This window comes from Ascaphus truei, chromosome 3 (assembly GCF_040206685.1).
Source record: "Ascaphus truei isolate aAscTru1 chromosome 3, aAscTru1.hap1, whole genome shotgun sequence".
Taxonomy (NCBI): Eukaryota; Metazoa; Chordata; class Amphibia; order Anura; family Ascaphidae; genus Ascaphus; species Ascaphus truei.
This window is the reverse complement of record NC_134485.1, coordinates 14,761,611-14,783,768: the sequence shown is the minus strand read 5'-3', so window position 1 is coordinate 14,783,768 and position 22,158 is coordinate 14,761,611. Positions and strand designations below refer to the sequence as shown.

Sequence of the window (22,158 nt, the reverse complement as noted above, 5' to 3'; positions counted from 1 at the left end):
ATCAGAGGATCTTGGTCCAATTCCCAGTGTTGGCTCCTTGTGACCTTGGGCAAGTCATTTTATCTCCCTGAGCCTCAGGCACTAAAAACATAGATTGTAAACTCATCTGGTAGGGACCGTGTCTATAAAAGTCCTATGTGCTCCGTACCACGCGTACTATATGAAATAAAGATTATTACTATTACTGTATTATTATTATTATTATTATTATTATTATTATTATTATTATTATTATTATTATTATATGTGGAATAGTTTCCTATAAAGGCCTTACTACCAGCCACAAGGTTCTTCCGTTTTACAGATGATCCTTTGAAATTGCAGTTTCTGTATTTGAGTGAGATTCGTAACATGCTTCTAACCTTGCTCCCCAGATTAGCTGCTCCCCAGATTCATCCCTCTGTAATTCTAATCCCTTCCTCACCTCCATGTTTGATGCTTAAGGATAGGGCAGCAAAAAAACCCGGCAGCCACTGGCCCTCACACATCAACTATATTTACAGTACAGTATAGTAGGGTGCCCATATTTTCCCAGTGAAAAAAACGGGAAAACTGTCACGCATGTGTGAAAGGCCCGCACCGACCGCGCATGCATGCACGGCCCACACCGAATGTGCATACGCAGCTGGCAAGAGCCGATGGCGCATTCGCAGGATCAGCTCTGGCCGGCCACGCATGTGCGATCGGCTCTATTCCCCAAAATACACACTGGCCTGCAGATACACACAGGCACCGGCCTGCACAGCACTCACACGCCAACACACAGAAACACAATACTCACACACACTGGCAATCAGGCATTAACAGAAACACACTGACCAGCACACACCCACACACACAGACTGACCTGCACATACTCACACACTGGCAATCAGGCATTCACAGACACACACTAACCAGCACACACACACACACACACACACACGACACACACAGACTGACAAGCACATACTCATACACACAGAAACACAGACTGACCAGTACACAATCACACACACTGGCAACCAGGCATTCACAGACACACACTGACCAGCACACACCCACACACACAGAAACACAGACTGACCAGCACATACTCATACACACAGAAACACAGACTGACCAGCACACACTAACACACACTGGCAACCAGGCATTCACAGACACACACTGACCAGCACACATTCACAAACACTGGCAATCAGGGACTCACAGACACACAATGACCAGCACAGGCTCACACTGACCAGAACAAATTCTCACACACTGACCAGCACACAATCACACACACACTGGCAATCAGTGACTCGTGTACCCACACTGACCAGTACACTCTTACACGCTGAGCAACACAGACTCCCGAGTTCATTAAAACAGCCATCTTTATTTTCCCTGTATATCACACCTTTACGCTCTGTTTATGTTTATTAGTTTGTTAGTTTGAACAGTATGGACACTATGTACCTGCCTAATAGATGCTGTTCAGGGCAATGTCCATGATGTGAAAACTGAAAATAACAAATGTAGGTTGAAAACAAACCCCCAGCAGTCCTCTCAGATGCCTACATTATTTTCATTCACCTAGTGTTAGTATCTTGGCCCCCTGAGTATTTCCTGCTCTTTAACAAAAAAATGTTTTTCTGCAAATCCTGATGTTCTGTATCTCTGGCTGCAGAGGTCACCCTGGTGACCTGCAGACCGCCCTGCGCATCCCGGGGAGAGACCCATTTTTACCACCCGGGCACTCAATATTTCAAACGCTTATATCTCCTGAACGGAGCGTCCGATTTTAAAGCTAAACACAGCTATGGAAAGGACACTGAGTAAAGCAAGTAAGCAAGGTAATATGCAAAAACACTGGCGATCAATGTGGGCAGCTGACTTAAAAGCAGCAGTGGTACAGAGCTTGAAAACGGTATAGCCGAATCTTAATAAACAACGGCCATTCTGCCTTATACATAGTTTCCAAAAGGTTATTTCTAACAAAAATGAAAGGAAGAGATTTTTTTTTAAATTATATTTGTTACCAAAGTGAATCTATCAGGATCTTATTTGATCAAAACTCAAAGGTACAAATCTGGTGTGATTATTTTGAAAGAAAAGCAAATGATCTCATTGAGATAAAGGGATCTGGTGCTATTTTTGTATCAGTTTTGCAGCAGGAATACGTTGGCACCCAAACCTTACGTAATGACAAGGGAAGGGGGTCAAACATAAGACTTTTCATCTTCAACTAGGATCCATGATACTATTATAAGAAAGTATTAGTAAGTCATGTTTCCAAATTGAGGTCGGTTGGTATATAAGGGGTATTTGGGTATATATATATATAGGGATATATGCATCAATACAAATGTGGCACCCCCCATATGTACCGAATTATAAAATGCCATTGAAAGTAATAGGATTATTTTTGTTGTAACATCATAGGCGACTTTGCTTGCCCAATAAATGCTCCACTTCTGATACGCAGACCCCTAAGAATCTTGTAAGGGAGAAGGCAGTTGCATCTATTGAAAAGAGAACCTGCAAATGAGCCCAATCGGCTACTCGTGCTCTGTACATTTGTCATTGTGTCGCTTACCTTGCACAGTCAGATAAACCTGGGAGGTCTTGGTGTGGTGTTGTGTCTGCACGGAGCAAGTGTAGGGTCCATCATCATAGGTGTCCACCTTCTGAATGCGGAGGCTGTACTCAAGTGAGCTTCTCTTCTCCAGTTCTACCCGGGGATCAAGGGACCACTTGTCTTGTCCAGCAAAGATAATGCCTGAACGGTTCAACCAAGCCACTTTGGAGCTCTTGTCTTCCACAAAACATCTACGAAATAAAGAGAAGTGCGCATTAAACAAACGATGTCTACCATACCTTCCACCATACTAAAGGTACAGTCCTACATAGGACCAGAATGAACTAAAAACATGGATTACAACAGGTGATGGATGCCTTTAGTCCCCAGCAGGGGTTTAATAAACACACCAGTATTATTATTCTGTTGTCTTGTTTAGTTTATATTGTAGACATTAGTTAAGTAATAATCCCCTCAGAACAGGGCATTACTGGCCAATAATGCCCTGGCTGGAAGAGTTGAAGGCCCGAGGCGAAGCCGAGGGACTTTAACCCAGTCAGGGCATTATTGGCCAGTAATGCCCTGTTCTGAGGGGATTATTACTATTATAGGCTAAATGTAGGATTTCTTTTTTTTTTTTTTTAATTTTTCATAAAACAGATACACTTTTGTAGTCATATTGATTTTTATCAGCATGATTGTCTACATTCTTATGCTTTTACTGCAAGTTTATTAAAAGGAAATTGTACATACACACAGCCCCCTCTATACACACACACACACTCTGCAACTCCCCCCTCTATATACTGTACACAAACACACTCTGCAGTCCCCCCTACACACTGCGCAGACCCCCTGCCTCTACACCCACAAAACACACTCTGCAGCCCTCCTCCACCATCTATACACACACACACACACACACACACACACACACACACACACACACACACACACACACACACACACACACTGCAGCCCCCCTCTACACTCACAAAACACACTGCAGACACACACACCAACAAAACAGACTGCTGCCCCCTCTACATCCATAAAACACACACCAGCAGCCCCCCTCTACACCCACTGCAGCCCCCGTGTAAACCCACACACTGCAGACACACACACACAAAACACTCTGCATCCCTCCTCCACCCACAAAACACACACTGTAGCCCCCCCTCTGCACCCACAAAACACACACTGCAGAAATACACACAAATCAACGAAACAGACTCTGTCACCTCTACATCCACAAAACACACACCAGCAGCCCCTTCTACACCCACTGCAGCCCCCTGTAAACCCACACACTGCAGACACACACACACCAACAAAACACTCTGCACCCCTCCTCCACCCACAAAACACACGCCAAAGACACACACTACAGCTCCCAATCTACACCCTCAAAACACACAGCAGAAACACACCAACAAGACTCCCCTGCCCCCTCTACACCCACAAAACACACACAAACAGAAGACACACACCAACAGAAGACACACACCAACAGAAGACACACACCAACAGAAGACACACACCAACAGAAGACACGCGCACACACACGCGCGCACACACACACACACACACACACACACACACACTAATAAAACACTCTGCTGACCCCCTTTATACCCACAAAACACACAACAGACACACAAACCTTTCCCCTCACTCTCCTGTGCGGGGCTCTCTGCAGGCAGGGTGGGGGAGGAGTCAGTATCTTGTTGGTGCCTTCTGTCCAATCACCTCCCCTGTCTAAGAGCAAATTTCACTCTTAGTGAATTAAATTTGAAAGCTGATGGGCTGAAAAACTTGGTAGGGTGCCAAAAATTCCGGGCCATTACTGATTGGATAATGCCTGGAATTTTAACCAATCAGAGAGCAGGGATTTCAATAATGCCCGGAATTTACCAGCTTTAGCCTATAATTAAGTAATAATCCCCTCAGAACAGGGCATTACTGGCCAATTATGCCCTGGCTGGAAGAGTTGAAGGCCCGAGGCGAAGCTGAGGGACTTTAACCCAGCCAAGGCATTATTGGCCAGTAATGCCCTGTTCTGAGGGGATTATTACTATTATAGGCTAAATGTAGGCTTATTTCATAAATAATAGACATTTTTGTATAGTTAAATTGATTTTTTTATTAAAATAAAATGGTGAATACATGAAACCACCTCTACTGTATATACGCTTACACTGCAGATATCTATATCCACACACTGCCGCCCCCTCTGTGTGTACACACACACACACACACACACACACACAGCAGCTCAACACACACACACAAACTGCTGCTACACACACACACACACAACAGCACACCACACACAACACAGCACCTCTACACACGCAGCAGCAGCACCACACACACACACACACACACACAACACAGCACCTCCTCTACACTCACAACACAGCACCTCTACACACACAACACAGCACCTCTACACACACAACACAGCAGCTCTACACACACAACACAGCAGCTCTACACACACACACACACACACACACACACACACACACACACACACACACACACACACCACACAGCAGCTCTACACACACAAACTCTGCTGCTACACACACACTACACCTATAAACACTGCTGCTGACAGTGACACACACACACACACACACACACTGGAGCTCTATACACACGTACATCAGCTCTACACACAAACAAACTGCTGCTACACATACAACAGCACAACACACACACACACACACTGCAGCCACAATCAAAAATGCAGCCACTTACTAAACTTTGCACTCCCCCCCCCCCCCACCTCTACACACAACACAGCACATCTACACACACACACACCCTCACATACACACACCCCCACACACAACACTACCCCTCTATACACAACACAGCACCTCTACACACAATATACACACACACAACACTGCATCTCTATACACAGCACCTCTACACACAGACACAAACTGCTGCTACAAACACTACACCGATAAACACTGCTGCTGACACACACTGACACACACACACACACACACACACACTGGAGCTCTATACACACACATGCACACACACACACACACACACACAGAGCACCTCTACACAGATATACAACACAACAGCACAGCACACACTGCTACTGACACACTCACACACAAACTGCAGCCACAAACAAACTGCAGACAGCCACTTACTTATTTGCAGACAACCTCCCAATTCATCTGAATCTGCTCAGAAAATCTCAGTCACCTCGGGAGGGGGAGGAGTCAACCCGTGGCTGATACTTCCTGACCAATCCCCTGCCCTGTCTCAAAGCTGTTACTTCATTCTAACCAATCCCCTGCCCTGTCTCAGCTGTTCTGAAAGCTGATTGGCTGGAAATAAACACACTGAAAACTGCACTTTGCAAGCTGCTACAATTCCGGGCATTACTAATTGGATAATTTTAACCAATCAGAGAGCAGGATTTTCAATAATGCCCGGAATTTGACTGCTTTAGGATATAATAAATATTAAACCGTATTTTACTACTCTACCATCTGATTATCTTGTTCTTAGTCTGAGCTCTTTCCAAATTGACCCTTTAACACCTCCTGCAATGAATGAACATAAATGGGGAGGGAATTGAGATATGGTCAAATTATGTATTTGTTTTGATCATTTTTCAATATATAAATCACCGATTTCAATGTGGTGCCCCCCCCCAACCCCCCCCCACCCCAACCCAACACCCCCGACACACACATTATTAGTATGGTACAATGATATAGCATTGCATTTTCTCAGCAGAGATTGACATATTCTATTTCACTCTTTGATGAAAATTGAGTGCTAGTTTCTTGTAAGATACTGCACCAGAAGTGGCCATGCATGTCACGCTTTTGCAATAATGTCCTTTCAAAGGCATGTACAGTACCAACAAAGAGCCAGGGACAGCGTATTGTTGAAATCAACGTCATGCTGAGGAACACAAGACTCTAATACGGCTGAGTTATCTTTATGCTTTAATGGCATTACAAAAACAAATCCATGTCCAAAGGTCTGCAAAACATTTTGTCATTTCTACATATTTTATATAAATATTTTGTATACCTATTATACGTTCCTATATTATAAAGGCCGTTTTTATCTTAAAAAGAACAAATCCGTAACAAATGTACTGCTAACACTTCTTGCAACATTCTTTCAGTAAACCTTACAAATAAATTCTTCTCATATAAGCAGCATAATAAAGAGCTAGAATGGAGAAGTTAATGATGCTGTTGAGTGTTGACAGCCAAGCTCAACCAGTTACAGTATATGTCAGTTTTAATTCCATCCCAGAGTTTTAACCACAATCCCAATAAATCCTGGGTGTTATAATACTGCCAATCCCGAATGGAATGGAAGCAAAACCCTTTGGCAGCGAATGGATTAAACAGCTGGAAGTGGGATGAGATCTCAAGGAGCATTGCATGTATTTAAACTGCATGGGTGGGAAACTTGTGGGCCCAGGGCTGCTTGTGACCTCTTCAGTCTTGGAAAGTTGTAACTTATTACTTTTTAGGCTTTTTCATTTGTAAAATGTAATGGTATATTTAACATAGACTGTGAAGATAAAATACACGTTTGCCGTTAAATGAGTACAAGGAGGGATATTTTCTCTTGATCCACCCAAGGGCCCAATTACCCCACCTTAAATGAAACACATTTTGTAGGTAAAGGCATTTTTAAAGTAGGAAGTGGTGTCCGGTGGGGGACCAGTATAGGCGATGCACGGCTTCTCAAATGGGAACTGAAATGACGGAGGCTGGAGCGCTCAAACGGTGAAAAAAGTGTCCTTTAATGAACCACCAGCAACATGGTATCACACAAGAATGAGTGAGAGAGACCTCTGACGCGTTTCGCGCATGTGTGCACAATTTTAAGTAATTAACCATAATTATATTATGTAAATCTAACCACAATAAAAAATATTACAATTATATATACCTGTGTGTGTATATATATATATATATATATCCAAACCTTAGTCTTGCCAGCCATTAAACCAATCCCCCCTCATGCCTTACAACCAAGAGGGCCAAATGTTTATCCAAATTACTGAGATGCCTAGAATAAAGAGTCGCCTCAAGGCACTGCTTTCATGCTACCTCCAAATAGCTCCCCATAGGGGATCACACAAACCGTTTCTGATTTTAAATACATTTTTAACATATAAGCACTTTCTCATCTTCTCTCTCTTTTTTATATTCTTCCTTTTTTTCAATATATATATATATATATATATATATATATATATATATATATATATATATATATATATATATATATATACACACACACACATCATCAGCTATACATACTGTACTTTGCCTGATATTTACACAATTCCCCAACCTACAAAGATCTCCTCCTTTCCTTTAAGGCTCTCCCCTCATCTGCTCCTCCCTACATACAGTATCAGCTTTAATCTCTCGCTACGCCCTGCCTGTCTCCTGTACTCTACTCAGAACTGTCTCCTTTCCAATCCTTTCACCCCTACTGCTCTCTCGCCTTGGACCTTTCCCCTCACTGCCCCTTACCTGTGAAACGCCCACACACTCAGTATATGCCAAGCAACTTCTCTCCCCACCTTTAAGTCAACTCTTAAAACTCCTCTTAAATGAAGCATTTCAATAGCCTGGAATCATGGCTCCTGTCCCACACCCACAGTCGTTCTTACTGTACCAACCATTGTGACCATGCACTGCCATTTACTGCACTTATTCCCTCACATGTGTGATGTGCCATAATAATGCATACTAATATATCACACCCTTTCTAAATTTCATATTGCAGTATACAGTATGAGGGCTGCTTACACAAGTCACATATTTTAAAGAGCTTGTCATTCGTAGGACCAAATGCACTCGGTAGTGTCATCTTTCATTTGCTACATACAGTATAGGCAGTAACATTGTTTAAAAAAAAAAAAAATCAAACAAGAATTGTTGTAAATCATTTTAACATTTTTAATGTTTCCGTGGTAATAAATGCTTTGGAGAGTTTGTATAATCTTTTAAATGATAACTGTTGTATAAACTTTAGAAATTTTCTAAAACACAGCTTTGCAACAATATTGAGTAAATATAGGCTTTTTTCTAGTCGGCACAGTACCTGTACTTTTTTTTAAGGCACTTTAATATAGTATATTGTACACTTATATTCACATATATGTATTGTATATACAGCCCTTCCAAGCCTGACACATTAGGACTGTGTCTCACTGTCTCACACAACAGCAGTTAAATGTCACGGTGTCGGGTGAGCACAGGACACAGTTCTTAACTCACCCCCCCGACTCACAGACCCGCCTTTCCCAACATCACAACCCCCATTTGATATCATCCTGCCCCCGTCAGGCTCTGCTTCCCCCCTCTGCAAGCACTGATTCCTTGCTACAGAGGTGAGGAGGGGTCTCACGCATGTGTGAGACTTAGGCCTCGGACATGGTGATATTCACAGCGCTGAGCAGCGCTGACGCTCATGCTCTCCTGCTCAAGCAGGAGCTTTTTTGTGTCCCTTCATGAGCATCAGCGTGCGCGCTTGTGACCCGGGTGGGAGCTGGGCGGGAGGCGGGGCTAGCCCGCCACGTCATGGCGCCGACGTCACGGACTGCCATTGACTTTTGGCGGTCACGTGACCGGCCCTGCGCTTCCCTCAGCAGGAAAAATGAAATTGTGCTGTCGGCTGCAATTCCACACGCCTGCTCACGCCTCCGCAAGCGCCATCTAAAGCCGCGCTCAATAGGGATGATGTTTCCCCTCAGCGCGGGCCAGCATTGTCTTTTTGACCATGGCGCTGGCCTTAGTCTCGGCTCAAGAGTGCGGGACGATAAATATATACCGTATTTCTTCGATTCTAAGACCCATTTTTTTTCACATTTTACCATTTCTGAAATCGGGATGCGTCTTACAATCGATGTAATTGAAAAACGGGCGTGGTTCCTGTACCAATACGGCTGCTAATGCGAGTCAACTGAGGATCAGGTGATCTCCTACGTTGTGGAATGACGTTCCTAGAAAGCGATGCTGCCAACCTTAGCGCAGCGCCCGTAGTGCTGGGCAGGAGGTTGCTGTCGCCCTATGACAGGATGAAGGTGCCTTCATTTAAGTTGTCATTGCGTGTGCATGTGCACAGAAGGGATCCCTAATTGTCACTTAAAATTTCATCAAAAAGACCACTATGAGGCAGCATTGAAAGTAAGTAAAAACATTTTTTCTGCACATTTAATATTGTGTTTCTTTTTTCCCTGAAATTGTTATTAAATCAATGGTGCATCTTACAATCAATGGCATCTTAGAATCGAGAAAGTACTATCTATATCTATATATATATATATATATATATATATATATATATATATATATCAGTGGTTGACAAATCACCAAAAAATCTACTCGCCACACAAAAAAATCTACTTGCCACCTAGTACCAAACGTGTGCTGCTTGGGCCAATATTTACTCGCCCGGGGGTTAAATCCACTCGCCCGGGGCGAGCAAATGTATAGGTTTGTCGAACACTGTATATAATCAAAAAATAAATAGATGATACCGTTCTGTGGCTAACGAAATGCTTTTATTTGTGCGAGCTTTCGAGATACATATATATATATATGTAACGGGTTTTCCCCCTACCCCAATCGCATATAGAGTGCATGTGAGGGGGAATCTATATGTTACCAGGTGTGGTGCATATACCTGCAGGTTCAAAACAGGCCTGAGCCTCTGCTGATGGGAACCTGGGGTGAATCCTCTGAAACGATCTTCCTTACAGCGCCTCCACCTATGTAGGATTCTAGGAGTGTAGAATGTACCCCAAACAAGACCCACATATATTAACCACATAACCAAAGGTATATATAACTCAGGTTTACTATATGCAGATAACATCACACAATACACATGCATCAACCTCAATGTAACCTTGTGACACTACTTCCCAGGGGTGATAAGCCCACACCGTTTTTACAGACCCCAATGTCATTCACTCCCACTTAGGAGTATATACCCCGGGCCCACCACCGTGTACCCCCACACCGTGTCCACAGTATACCCTTGTCCCGTGGTCAGTTCTGCCACTGTGTGTGAGTACTCTTTTGGTGCACTTATAACGATACCTGCCCAGTGCGATGGCACCTGGGCTTTAAAAGATCTTCACAAAGGGTCCGCCGATCTCCTGCACGACATCCTGGTTTCCCCCAGCGCGGGGATCCGTCAGGGGCGATCCCACCCTAGAGATAGTCCTGCTCTCTCAATGGAATAGGCCTGAGCCCAAGCCCTTTGTGGGAAGCGCAGCGTCCGCTGTGTCCCTAACTGCCAATATCACTAATGGGGCAGGATCCCTAACCTAGGGCCTGTCCCTGAAGCACAACAAGCTATAGTGGTGACTCAGGACCTAACTGGGGACTAGGGGCTGCTGGCCTAATGTAGCGGGTCACAGACCCCTGCACTCACCTCCTACCCCTAGCTCTTCCCGGTCTTGACTAACGTGGGCTCAGCGCACGAAATGTATCAATCCCTCAGAGCAGGGAGATACTGCAGCCCTATTGGCTCCCTGGCCCGCATCATGGCGTCATGTGGAGCGCTCGAGGCTCATGGGACTTGTAGTCCCTTTCAAGAGCCGTCTCCTCATTGGCGGGGGGTTCTCGCGCTATAACTGCGCCTGCGTGATCTCCCTGAGGCCATCCCGTCGCGCAACTGTACTGCGCATGCGCAACAAACATCAAGGCGGCGCCCTGCACTCTGCCGAGCCGCCGGAGCCTCCGCAATCGCCGCACCATATATGGCAACCCCTCCCACATGCTACCGAGGCGCGCACCAAGCGCGCACACGTCCCCGCACCTCCCCCGCGACCGACCGCCCAACTCCCGACCGCCGCGGTGAGTACCTGGAGGGGGTCCGCTGTGCAGAGAGGGAACCTGGCTACATCTATTATTATATATATATATATATATATATATATATATATATATATTATTATTATTATTATACATACATTATAAATGTAATGTTTTATTGCCTCTTACAGGTGTAGCCAGATTGAATTTTGCTTCGGATGGGGAAGTCTCGTTGCGGGTGGTCCCATTCGGAAATAATGGACCAGCCGCAGCAATGCCGGGGGCTGTCACTTTCACTGCAGCTTTTTCGTTTTTTTAAGCCGCAGCTTCCGCAAAAGTAAGTCAGGCTACTTCTGTATGTGCGACTGCTCCTTTCAGCATCATCCCCCCCACCCCCCCAAAAAAGCTACATAGAAATATAACACGTTCACACTGACCAAAATCATTTTCTACAAATCGGGCTGCACTTTTGGGGCTAGGAAGCGGGATAAAGAAGACAACATCCGTCGTCCTTCTCCAAGGACGTTGCCCACGGTCGTGCTCCCTACATTATCTTGTCATTGTGCTCTTCGCGGTAATGGTAAGACAGTAACTCACGCGGCAATGGAAGAAAAACATTTTGCAGCCTCCGTGAGCCTTGTTTCTTTAATTACAATGGTGGATGCAGAGCATCTGCCCTAGAACAGACAAGACACTGACGGATCACCGCAGAGAACGCTATAAATCACAGACTCTTCTTACCTAAAGAATCACAAGCGTATTCGGGGTTGGCTTTTTTTTTTCACTTTTCTGCTTCATTTCCTCTCCTTTATTTTCTGTTTTTGGTTTTTGTAGCGTGCGGCTCTTGTGAAGAGACAGCGCTGCTTGGATTCATTTCTCTGCGTGCTGTACTTGTAATATTTGAAGCTGTGTGTATCTGATGTTCTTCCTGTCTCTCCGTCACCTACACTTGTCTTGTTAATTCTGCAGGAAGTGAAGCTGTGCTGGCACACAGCTATTCGGATAATACCCACATCAATATTCCTGGTGCTGACGCAGAGAGCTTAGTCTAAACCAGGGATAGACAACTCCAGTCTTCCAGAGCAACCAAGAGGTCAGGTTTTCAGGATATCCCTGCTTCAGCACAGGTGACTGAATCAGTGGCTCAGTCGAAGACTGTGCTGAAGCAGGGATATCCTTAAAACTTTACCTGTAAGTAGCCTTTGAGGACTGGAGTTGGCCAGTATACGACTGAGCTACCCTTGGTCTAAACAACATTTGTTATGATTTCGGGAAGCCCAACAATGAGCATATACTAACTGTTACAAACAGAAGTTGATGTCTACCCAGTGAAAATGAGCATGCTGTACTATATATAAATACTAAGTATATAAACACATTTATCAGCTGACGAGGCTCAGTTAGAAAACCCTAATACTGTGCAACTGAAGTGAATACTGTAGTCTGCAGCTTTGTGAATAAGGCACATCATGTGACTGCTGTTATAGAGATCAGGTACCTGTACCCGGAGAATAGGTTTTGTTTCGGACATTAATTACAACTTCACGCCTCTTCTTGCCCATGCTCAATGGCCGGGGGACACAAAGATATAGACCACATGATTCTCCTTATTACATTAGGAATGAGGGCAGGCGTCACACAACATTAAAATAACAGGCTTGCCAACGCTCTTGTGTATGTTGAAGCTACTTTGCTACCAAATTGTATCCAAGGAAGAGGAGTTCTGGGCGCTTGAAGAGTATACAGATACTCTGTAGATCAGGGGTGGACAATTATTTTGACTGGGGGCCACTTGCTGAGGTTTGAAAAGCTTTGGGGGCCACACGCTTAATGTAGATCAAGTGTGTGGCCCCACATGCTCTCCTCAGCAGTTTCACCCCCACATGTGCCCTCCTCATCTGCTTCTCCCCAATCTCCCCATCTCACCTGCTTCTCCCCCACACACTTCTCAACTTCATGCACCTATCCCTTACTCCTTCCCCCTCCTGTCTCTCTCTCTCGTCTCACTTCTCTCTCAGCCCCCCTTCTCTCACTCCTTCCTCTTCCCATTCCTACCTGATGCAGTACTGTAGTAAAGTGGCGGTGATTGAGGGAGCCCACCCACGCAGATAATACGGAAATTGCTGAACTTCTGGCGGGGCTTAGTTTCCATGTTAGGCCCCACCTGAGTGGGCTGCTGTAGCTCTCCCTCCAGTCTCTCCACTCTCCATCCCATCTCTCCGCTCTCTCTCCTGTCTCTCTACTCTCCATCCCGCCTCTCCGCTCTCCCTCCCATCTCTCTGATCTCCCTCCCGTCTCTCTGCTCTCCCTCCCATCTCTTCGCTCTCCCTCCCATCTCTCCGCTCTCCCTCCCATCTCTCTGCTCTCCCTCCCATCTCTCTGCTCTCCCTCCCATCTCTCCGCTCTCCCTCCCGTCTCTCGCTCTCCCTTCTGTCTCTGCCCCCACTCCTGTCTATGCTCTCACTCCTGTCTCTCTCGCTCTCCCAAGCTCCCTAAGGCTGTGGCCATGGTAACGCTGAGTGTGTGCACATGTTCGCGCACAGCTCGATCACACACATTGCTAGCAATATGGTTGTCCAGCTCGAGCGAGCACGTGCATGTTCCTGTGAGCGCACGGTCCTCAGCTGCTTGCAGAGACAAGCAAATTTGTTTTTGTTGCTCGCTGGCACATCACATGAGTGGTTCTGTGATGTCATGGCCGTGCACCCCGACACGCCCCTAACCCCCCCCCCCCCCGAGCACACAACTGGCTGCCCACAAATTCCCCAAGAAAGATGAGCACCGAGCTCGAGCGCCAGCGCGCTCAGCGTCACTGTGGCCGCAGCCTAACCAGCAGTTGAGGCGAGAGAGGGTGGGCCGGAAAGAATAGTTCGCTGGGCCACATGTGGCCCTTGGGCCGTATGTTGCCCCCCCCCGTAATGGTCTTTGATAATTTGAAGCTGCAAAAGTACCCATTAATATATCAAGGTACTGTGCTCTCTAAACAATATGCTTCAAAGCCATCTTCTCCGCACTGGGGAACATTTTAGCCACATTCACATGAATAGAGCTGAACTCATCCCCAGAATGGCATATTGAATAGGGCTCTGTCTTTAAAGGCAAGTTTGGATCAAAACGTGTGCCTCTTCATCTTGTGTCAAGCATCATGGCTTACGATTAATTTAAATGGAGCTAAAATTCTCTTGAGCAAGTGGAAGATGGCTTCACAGTATACTGAATATGGCCTATCGTAAGTTTCCAAAGTTCCTACTGTACTTAGATGGTAAGAACTTCCCAAAAGGGATTCATTCCTTTCTCCTAATGTCTGTTTCTCCTGCCTGGCACACTCCCTGTATTTTGTGTAATCAGGATGTATGTTAAATGTGTTTGAACCCAAATCAGTTATCGAGTATCTATCGAGTCTTAATAGGTTTAACGTACGTACAGCTGTTAAAACCTTGCCTGGAGCTTATCAAATGACGTTTTCCTCTTCAGCAACTCTGCAAATTAAAATAAACAACAACAAAAAGCGGAGTACAATGATACAAAGGGGAACTTGAAATGCCACGAGCAGAGACTGTGCAAAGTAAATTATCAATTGTGCTGCAAAGTGTCCTTTTGGGAAGAAAATGCCACAAGGTGTGATCATGCCAGTGGCAAAGTGCCAGAACAAATACAAACCCAAAAACCTCAGCCTAGATATTTTCTGTGTTCCCTTGGCCATTAAAGGATGACATTGAACGCCACGGCTGTCACGTAAACTTCATCTTAGCTCCATCCCTAATGTATCATGCTTCTCAACATCTGGTGACTGCCAAGCCTTCACGTGGTTCTCCTAGCGGTACTTTGTTGCTGTTGAATAAGATATTGTAATAGTTTGGTTGATGCTAGTTCTTATATTGTAAGGCTACGGCCCCAGTATTCACTGCTGCACGCGCGCCTGCCGACCTGGCGGCGCGAGCACAGTAAAAAGCCGCGATTGGCGGTCTGTAGGGGAGCGATTGGATTGCCGGGGGGCAGGCCATGATGGGGGGGCGCGGCCATGACGGGGCATATCTGCCCTTACATTGGCTACCCAACGGCCACATGATCGTGTCACGGCACGGGAAGACAAAATTCTTGTCTTCCCTGCCAGCGTACGTGTCTCAGCGCTTTGCGTGCCCACACGCACATGGCCATTGGGGCCTTCCCCATAGAGGGGTGTGCTGTGGTGTGTGGCACGTACCCCGGAGCATGCGCCACAGAGCCCACTGGGGATCTGGCCTAATGCAATACTACGTAAATGGCGTGTTTGAGTTTAGGTCAGGGGCGGCCACCTCCAGTCCTCAAGAGCTACCAACAGGTCAGGTTTTCAGGATATTCCTGCTTCAGCACCAGTAGCTCAATCAGTGGATCAGTCATTAACTGAGCCACCGGTGCTGAAGCAGGGATATCCTTAAAACCTGACCTGTTGGTGGCCTTTGAGGACTGAAGTTGGCCACTCCAGGTCTAGTCCATAATATAAATGTAAAAAATGCCGAAAAACGAAATATATATTTATGTATAAAAGAAAAATGAGAAGCGCATGCAGTATCGTGTAAAATAGTGAAAAAATATGCTTTTAATGAAAAACGTGGACAAATGCTCACTCACAAGGATTAGGATTTAAACTTGCATTGTATAATAAACATGGCAGGCCCAGTGAGGGCATCCAGAATCACAGTGATTTTACTGATACAACCACGCCGGGAGACATGCATGCCGGGAGACATCCACTGGTTATTATAGCTGCAGGACCGCCTGATGAAGCACCGGAGTGTGTGAAACGCGTTGCGGAGCTATTACTGTACAGGACAGACACTCAGCTGTTCAGTTGCCACTGACCTTCCCACGGAGCCTTGAGTTGCTTTCAGCTCCAACGGGGAGTAGTGTTTCAGCTGTAGAGACACGGCGATCGTGGTGGACTACTCCTTACGGGTATCGCAAGAGGACGCAACCCGGAAGTAACATCGGAGTATTGCAGAGCCAGTTGGTCCCAGCGCGCGGGACTGATCTGTTAGCTTAGCATCTACCCTTGGGTCCTGCATCAGCTTGTGTCAGACGTTCCTGTACCTTTACTACTTGATTATTTTTATCTCACATGTAAGTTACTACTTGCAATTGTTATTGTATTTTTAAATACACCAATCTTTACCCTTGGTGCGCTTCTGTGCCTTTGTTTTTTGCATAGCTGCAGGAACTACTGCCAGTCCTCACTTTGGCTGAAATCCTCATTCAGGACCATTTTTGTTGTTACAGTATGAACATTTTTCCTGAACGTTATCGAGAAGGGATAGTGTCGGAGGCCCTGCATCGTGGGATCACGGATGCGTCCTGTCTGAGCATACCCTGGTGTAAACAAGTAACCAGGAAGGTACCCACATGCACCAACACCACACAGGGAGGGTAACGCTGCCCTCACATATCTTTGGGAGGGATGGTTCTGCTGGACACCGAATTCTACGTGAGAAGGGCACCCTCAGTACTTTGGGGGTCCATTGCTATTGTAATTACCTGTGGTTACCATTATTGTGTGTATATTCTGTTACCGAGCGTGCTATGAGACCATAGTAAAGTGTGTTGTATATATATTGTTTGGATTGTGGTTATTTGAGGTATACCTGTTCCCATGAGGGGCTATCCCACCAACGCTGGGTTCTTTATGGGTATAGGCGCTGCACCAGCCACCCCAGGCTCCCTAAGCACGGAGGTTAGCACCATAAAACCCATATCAGCGAAATCTCCTTGAGGAGGAGGGAAGTGGTGTTACATTTGGAGGCGCTGCTGAGGTTGAGACCTGGGGTGCCAGAGACAAAAATATACTAATAAAATTACAAATTTTACACAGAAAATGTTGCTACCGTCCAGATTGGAGGTCCAGACATGGACCTGGGCAGGGCCTGAACCACCCAGCCGCGTGGTAGCCGTTGGTCACGTGCCGAAATGAACTCTATCTTATGATATATGTCTGGCCTTAATGGAACATCCAGGGTTTACTCAAATCTGGGAGGTGGAACGAATATCTAATTCCAATTCCACCTGGGAAACGGTGTTAATAGGCAGCAGTACAGACCTGGATGTGAAGAAGGGGCCCAAGGGCATGAACCTCCACGTAGCCCCAGATGAGGGGTGCCCTCTAATATACCCGGAGGCCGAGATCAAGAGGGAGGGGGATAGCTATGAGAGTGAAGATGGGAATACCGGAGGGGATGGTTCTCGGTCACCACTGAATAGCCCCCGCCGGGGAAGGGGTAGTCCAGAACCACAGGGTAGCCTTGTAACAGATCCCCTTTTAACAGACGTACTGCAGCGGTTGGCCAACACCCTGACCACATCTTCCCATGCTCACCACTACCGTAAGCTAAAGGCCTAGTAGATGCTTGCGGCCCCCTGCGGCCAACATTGTTTTATTGTACCGTGAACAGTATACGTAGGCTGATGCCCGAGATATACCGCCTACGGGTCTAAGGGGGACGATGTGGAACTAATTACCAAATTTCATGACCTTAAACAAATGACGGGGAAGATATGTCAGTGTTCATCCGGCGCTTGCAGCTAAACCTATAGACATTGGTATGAAAGGGGGTTATTGAACTACCAGAGGTAGACAGCCACCGCCTCAAACAGTTGCTGCGGGGATCCTTGCCTACGCATCCCATTGTCATTATGCTCAGATGTACCCTTTCCACAGAAAATCCCCCTGGGTTTGATGAACTCATGTAAAAGGAGCACAGACAGTTTCCTGTGCTACTTCTGTGCTGATCTGAAGGCACATACAGCTGTGTGAGAGACTGCAAGGGGAGCTGCTGCCTGTCCATAGGTACAGGGTGCAAGGTGGGGAAAGAGATTAGCTCTCCCACATTTAGTAAGTGACAAAGATGTATTAGGCAGCACCCCCAAAGTGGAGTTAGCTTCTTTGTTTATGTTTTGTTCCTGATTTGTACCCTGTAAATAAACCCCCTGTGCACCAAACTCTATGTTTCCTGCCTTTGATCTGGGACACAAAATCCTGTGCTGTGACTGATACATCACTATATACAGTGTGTATATATATATATATATAGATATATATAGATATATATATATCTATATATATATATATATCCAACTCAATGTAAACTCCTTTAGATCCTGGCAGGAGGGTTACATTTAAAAAAAATGACACTGATACCATCCATTTGAATATTAATTTATATAATTGGACACGCGTCAACACTTTTCCTTTTTTTAATATATATGTAGCATAGCCTCCCGGCCACTACCTATTTTCCTGGGCCCTACCAGTGTAAGTCCTGTTAGGTGCAGGCAGTGAATGGGTTAATTACTTCAGAAAGGCCTTGTGTGCTTTTGCAGGCTTAGATGCATTTGATGTATCCAAGGGCGAGCCTAGCAACAGACAGAAAGTGTCAGCCTGAGGGGTGGACACTGGTTGGGTCACATGCTGGATGTGATGGCCTGTCAGTATCCAGACTTGCCCTGTTATGGGGCAGGGTTACAAGCATCATCTCAGTGTATAAATACTGGCACTTTCCTAAAAGTAGGTGTGTCTCTTTCCTCCCCCTATGGAGTGAGTACCAGCTACCCTGGGTCTCACTAGGAGGCCTCAGGAGTAGCACCATGCAGAGGGAAAGCTATGCAATGCTGTAAGATCAGAACCTACAATAAACACCATTGTACCATCACCAGTGTGATTCACTGTCTAAGGACAAAAGAAGGTGTTAGTATGGCCCATCCTTCCATCCAAATGGACCCACACTGACTGGAGGCACTGCAACCACGTATAAGGTACCCTGTAAACCTGTCCTGTTCTCCCCACAAAACCGCGGAGCACTCAGCCCTCTTGTTACCTCACAGGTACGCACCACCGCATAATATAGAGTAGCAGACCTAATCTCGCTTGGGAGGGGGGTCCATATATATATATATTGTAAATCAAAAGTAAATGAAATTCTTTTCTATTCCTTTGCAATGGTTTTCTGACTATGCAAACTGCAAACTGATCATGGCCCCAGCCACTCTACTGGTAGATCTGATTTGGGATCAGTTCCTGTTGTGTGTCACATTTTGTAAGCTGCATTTTCCAAATGAATCAGTTAGATTTCAAGCTCTTGTAGCGTTTGCTGTTATTAGTCACCTGTGTACAATTTAGTCTGGTATAAAAATGAGTATGCGGCCAAATGAGGTGATAGGTGGCATCACGCAACTCCATCGGGCAAACGAGATGAGCCAGGCTACACAAAAGTCAGAAGTTACCAGACAGAGGTGAAGCTGAGCACTTCACACGAGCCTGTAAAGCCTCTCACATCCACAGCATCAATGGCTTTGGTCTATCTCACTTGTTTAGATGCTGGGGCCATACATGCTATTTATATAGGTAGTGAAGGTAGAAGGTTGCAGACATAGGACAAAGTGTGTCAAGATGATGGAATAAGCCCCTTGTTGTTGTACAAATATTTTCTCTTTCGCCAGCATGGGACTTCTGAAACATGATAATCCTGCCCAGAACTACTCTTCCCCTAACTGCCCTTATAACACCCATCATACAGTATCGCTCACTTACTCAAGTTGATCAAAGCTGTCTCAGAGCACCTTAGGGTGTTATATTTCTGCACTTCTTTATCTTTTCATATAATTGGGTATTAGGATGGCCTCTGATAGTTCATTTAAAAGTAGGAACTTGAATATAGCCCTAAAATAGGCTCTCTTGTGTTCCCTGCCATATTTTTAGGGATGAGCGTCTCCTGTGATACATACGAGTGAATGCCCAAGTAAGCAAAGCATCAAGCCAATGGGGTGTGAAATGTGCCTTCTCTTGTATTAGCATAACATTGTGAAACAGCGGGCTAAATTCAACAAATAGCCTAACCAACTATATTTTTCGCAATAGTTTCCTTGGATACCAGACTGTAAAGTCATTTTCATTTTTATAATATTCTGGGCAAGGCTACCCCCTACCCCTGTCCAATACACCCTTTTGACTTTATAACTATATGACTCTAACCGGCCGATTCAAACCTGCTGAGCCCATTTGGGAAATGGTGCTGAGTCACTGAAAGCATGTTCAGTATGTTTAATAGACTTTGGTTTCCACTCCGCGCAGAATACAGGCAGGCACTTCCTGTTTAAGCAATATTTACCTATCACGTTTAACTACTTAATTTTAAAATGGTCATTATGAAATATTGGGTGTTTCTTTTTGACATTATCCCTTTGCTTAAAAAAAAAGAGAGAGAAGAGAGAGAGAGGGAGAGAAATAGAGAAGAGAGGAGAAGAGAGAGAGAAGAGAGAGGGAGAGAGAAGAGAGGAGAAGAAATAGAGAAGAGAGGAGAAGAGAGAGAGAAGAGAGAGGGAGAGAGAGAAGAGAGGAGAAGAAATAGAGAAGAGAGGAGAAGAGAGAGAGAAGAGAGAAGAGAGAGCGAGAAGAGAGGAAGAGAGAGAGAAGAGAGGAGAAGAGAGAGGGGAATAGAGAGAAGAGAGAGAAGGAAGAGAGAGAGAGAAGGAAGAGAGAGAGAGAAGGAAGAGAGGAAGAGAGAGAGAGAGAGAGAGAGAGAGAAGGAAGAGAGGAAGAGAGAGAGAAGGAAGAGAGGAAGAGAGGAAGAGAGGAAGATATAGAGAGAGAGATAGAGAGAGAGAGAGATCTGTAAAAATGCCAAACCTTGCTGGGAAATAGGTTAATTTGAATCTATATATTGGCACCACATAAGTCAGTGTATAGCACCACTTCAGAGCTGGAGGGGCAACAGAACTACATTGCTATGCCACCTGTTCCATGTGCTGAGTTTAAATACAGCACAGGCAGCAGGAGCACAAGTTGTTGTCCTAAAGAATAAACTTCACTGACACCAATTTGGTGGTGCTAGCAGAATTCATCTTCATTTGCATATTCAGCTCATTAGAGGCATGTTTATTTTGGGAAATAAGAACACAATTTTAATACATAATGACACTTCTGCGGGCAGTCTGCGGGTGCGTACATTAGCTAATGGGGGCCAAAGCTGCCCGTGAGGGACAGCGTATCGTCCCAGTTTAACAGTGCACCATTAAGTATACTTACAGAGCAGACCTCATAAAGGAACAAATTGCTGGTGATATATAGCTTCTAAAAACATAGCATGGGAAATGATGCAAGGAAGACTCCAAAGATGTCCCAAATCCAGCAGAGCAAGGGTTCCTACACCTATCCTCAGAGACAACACCGTGTTCTAACCAACGTTACCAAAACATTTCCAGTCTTACAGGTTAGTTTTAGCTTACATACTAATAGATATTGGATTAGTCAAAAGCCTGATCGGGTTCAGGGCTTTGCAGAACGTCTTCGTTAGTGTGTATCTTCCAATGACTTGGTGCTGTTCAATGCTCCTGTCAAAAAACACTGAGATGTGATGAGAAGTATGCATTGTGTGACATCTGTAAAATGTAGTCCAGGTGTTGTGTAAACATGACAACAAACAGTCCAGGACACCACTACCTACAAAACTATGCTCTGGAGTGGGCACATGAGGCTAAAAATGTTGCAGGGGTTGTTTCCCCCGCTGACGCATAATGGTGGGATACTGTATTCTGTGATATTCTGCGTTACCACTGCTATGTAATCCTATGGAAACTCTGTGATATTCTGAGTTATTATGCAATATTCCGCATTATGAGCAGGTGCAATGACTTTGGCTACATCTGTATATTACTGACTTCTTCCACTGTTATCCAGCATACGTAAGTAGTCACTAACCTCTGATACAAGTTAGCACACTGCGATCTCCATGTTGA

At 45.3% G+C, this 22,158-nt stretch overlaps 1 protein-coding gene across 6 annotated transcripts in view; it reads right to left on the bottom strand.

Annotated features, from left to right (window-relative positions):
- The window catches only part of LSAMP (limbic system associated membrane protein), a 750,958-nt gene that overhangs the window by 377,379 nt on the left and 351,421 nt on the right, over positions 1-22,158 (bottom strand). For all 6 annotated transcript variants that reach the window (XM_075593644.1, XM_075593645.1, XM_075593646.1 and 3 more), the window contains exon 2: positions 2,564-2,796. In XM_075593644.1, the coding sequence (XP_075449759.1) occupies positions 2,564-2,796 (233 nt within the window). The remainder of the gene's footprint in view (positions 1-2,563; positions 2,797-22,158) is intronic.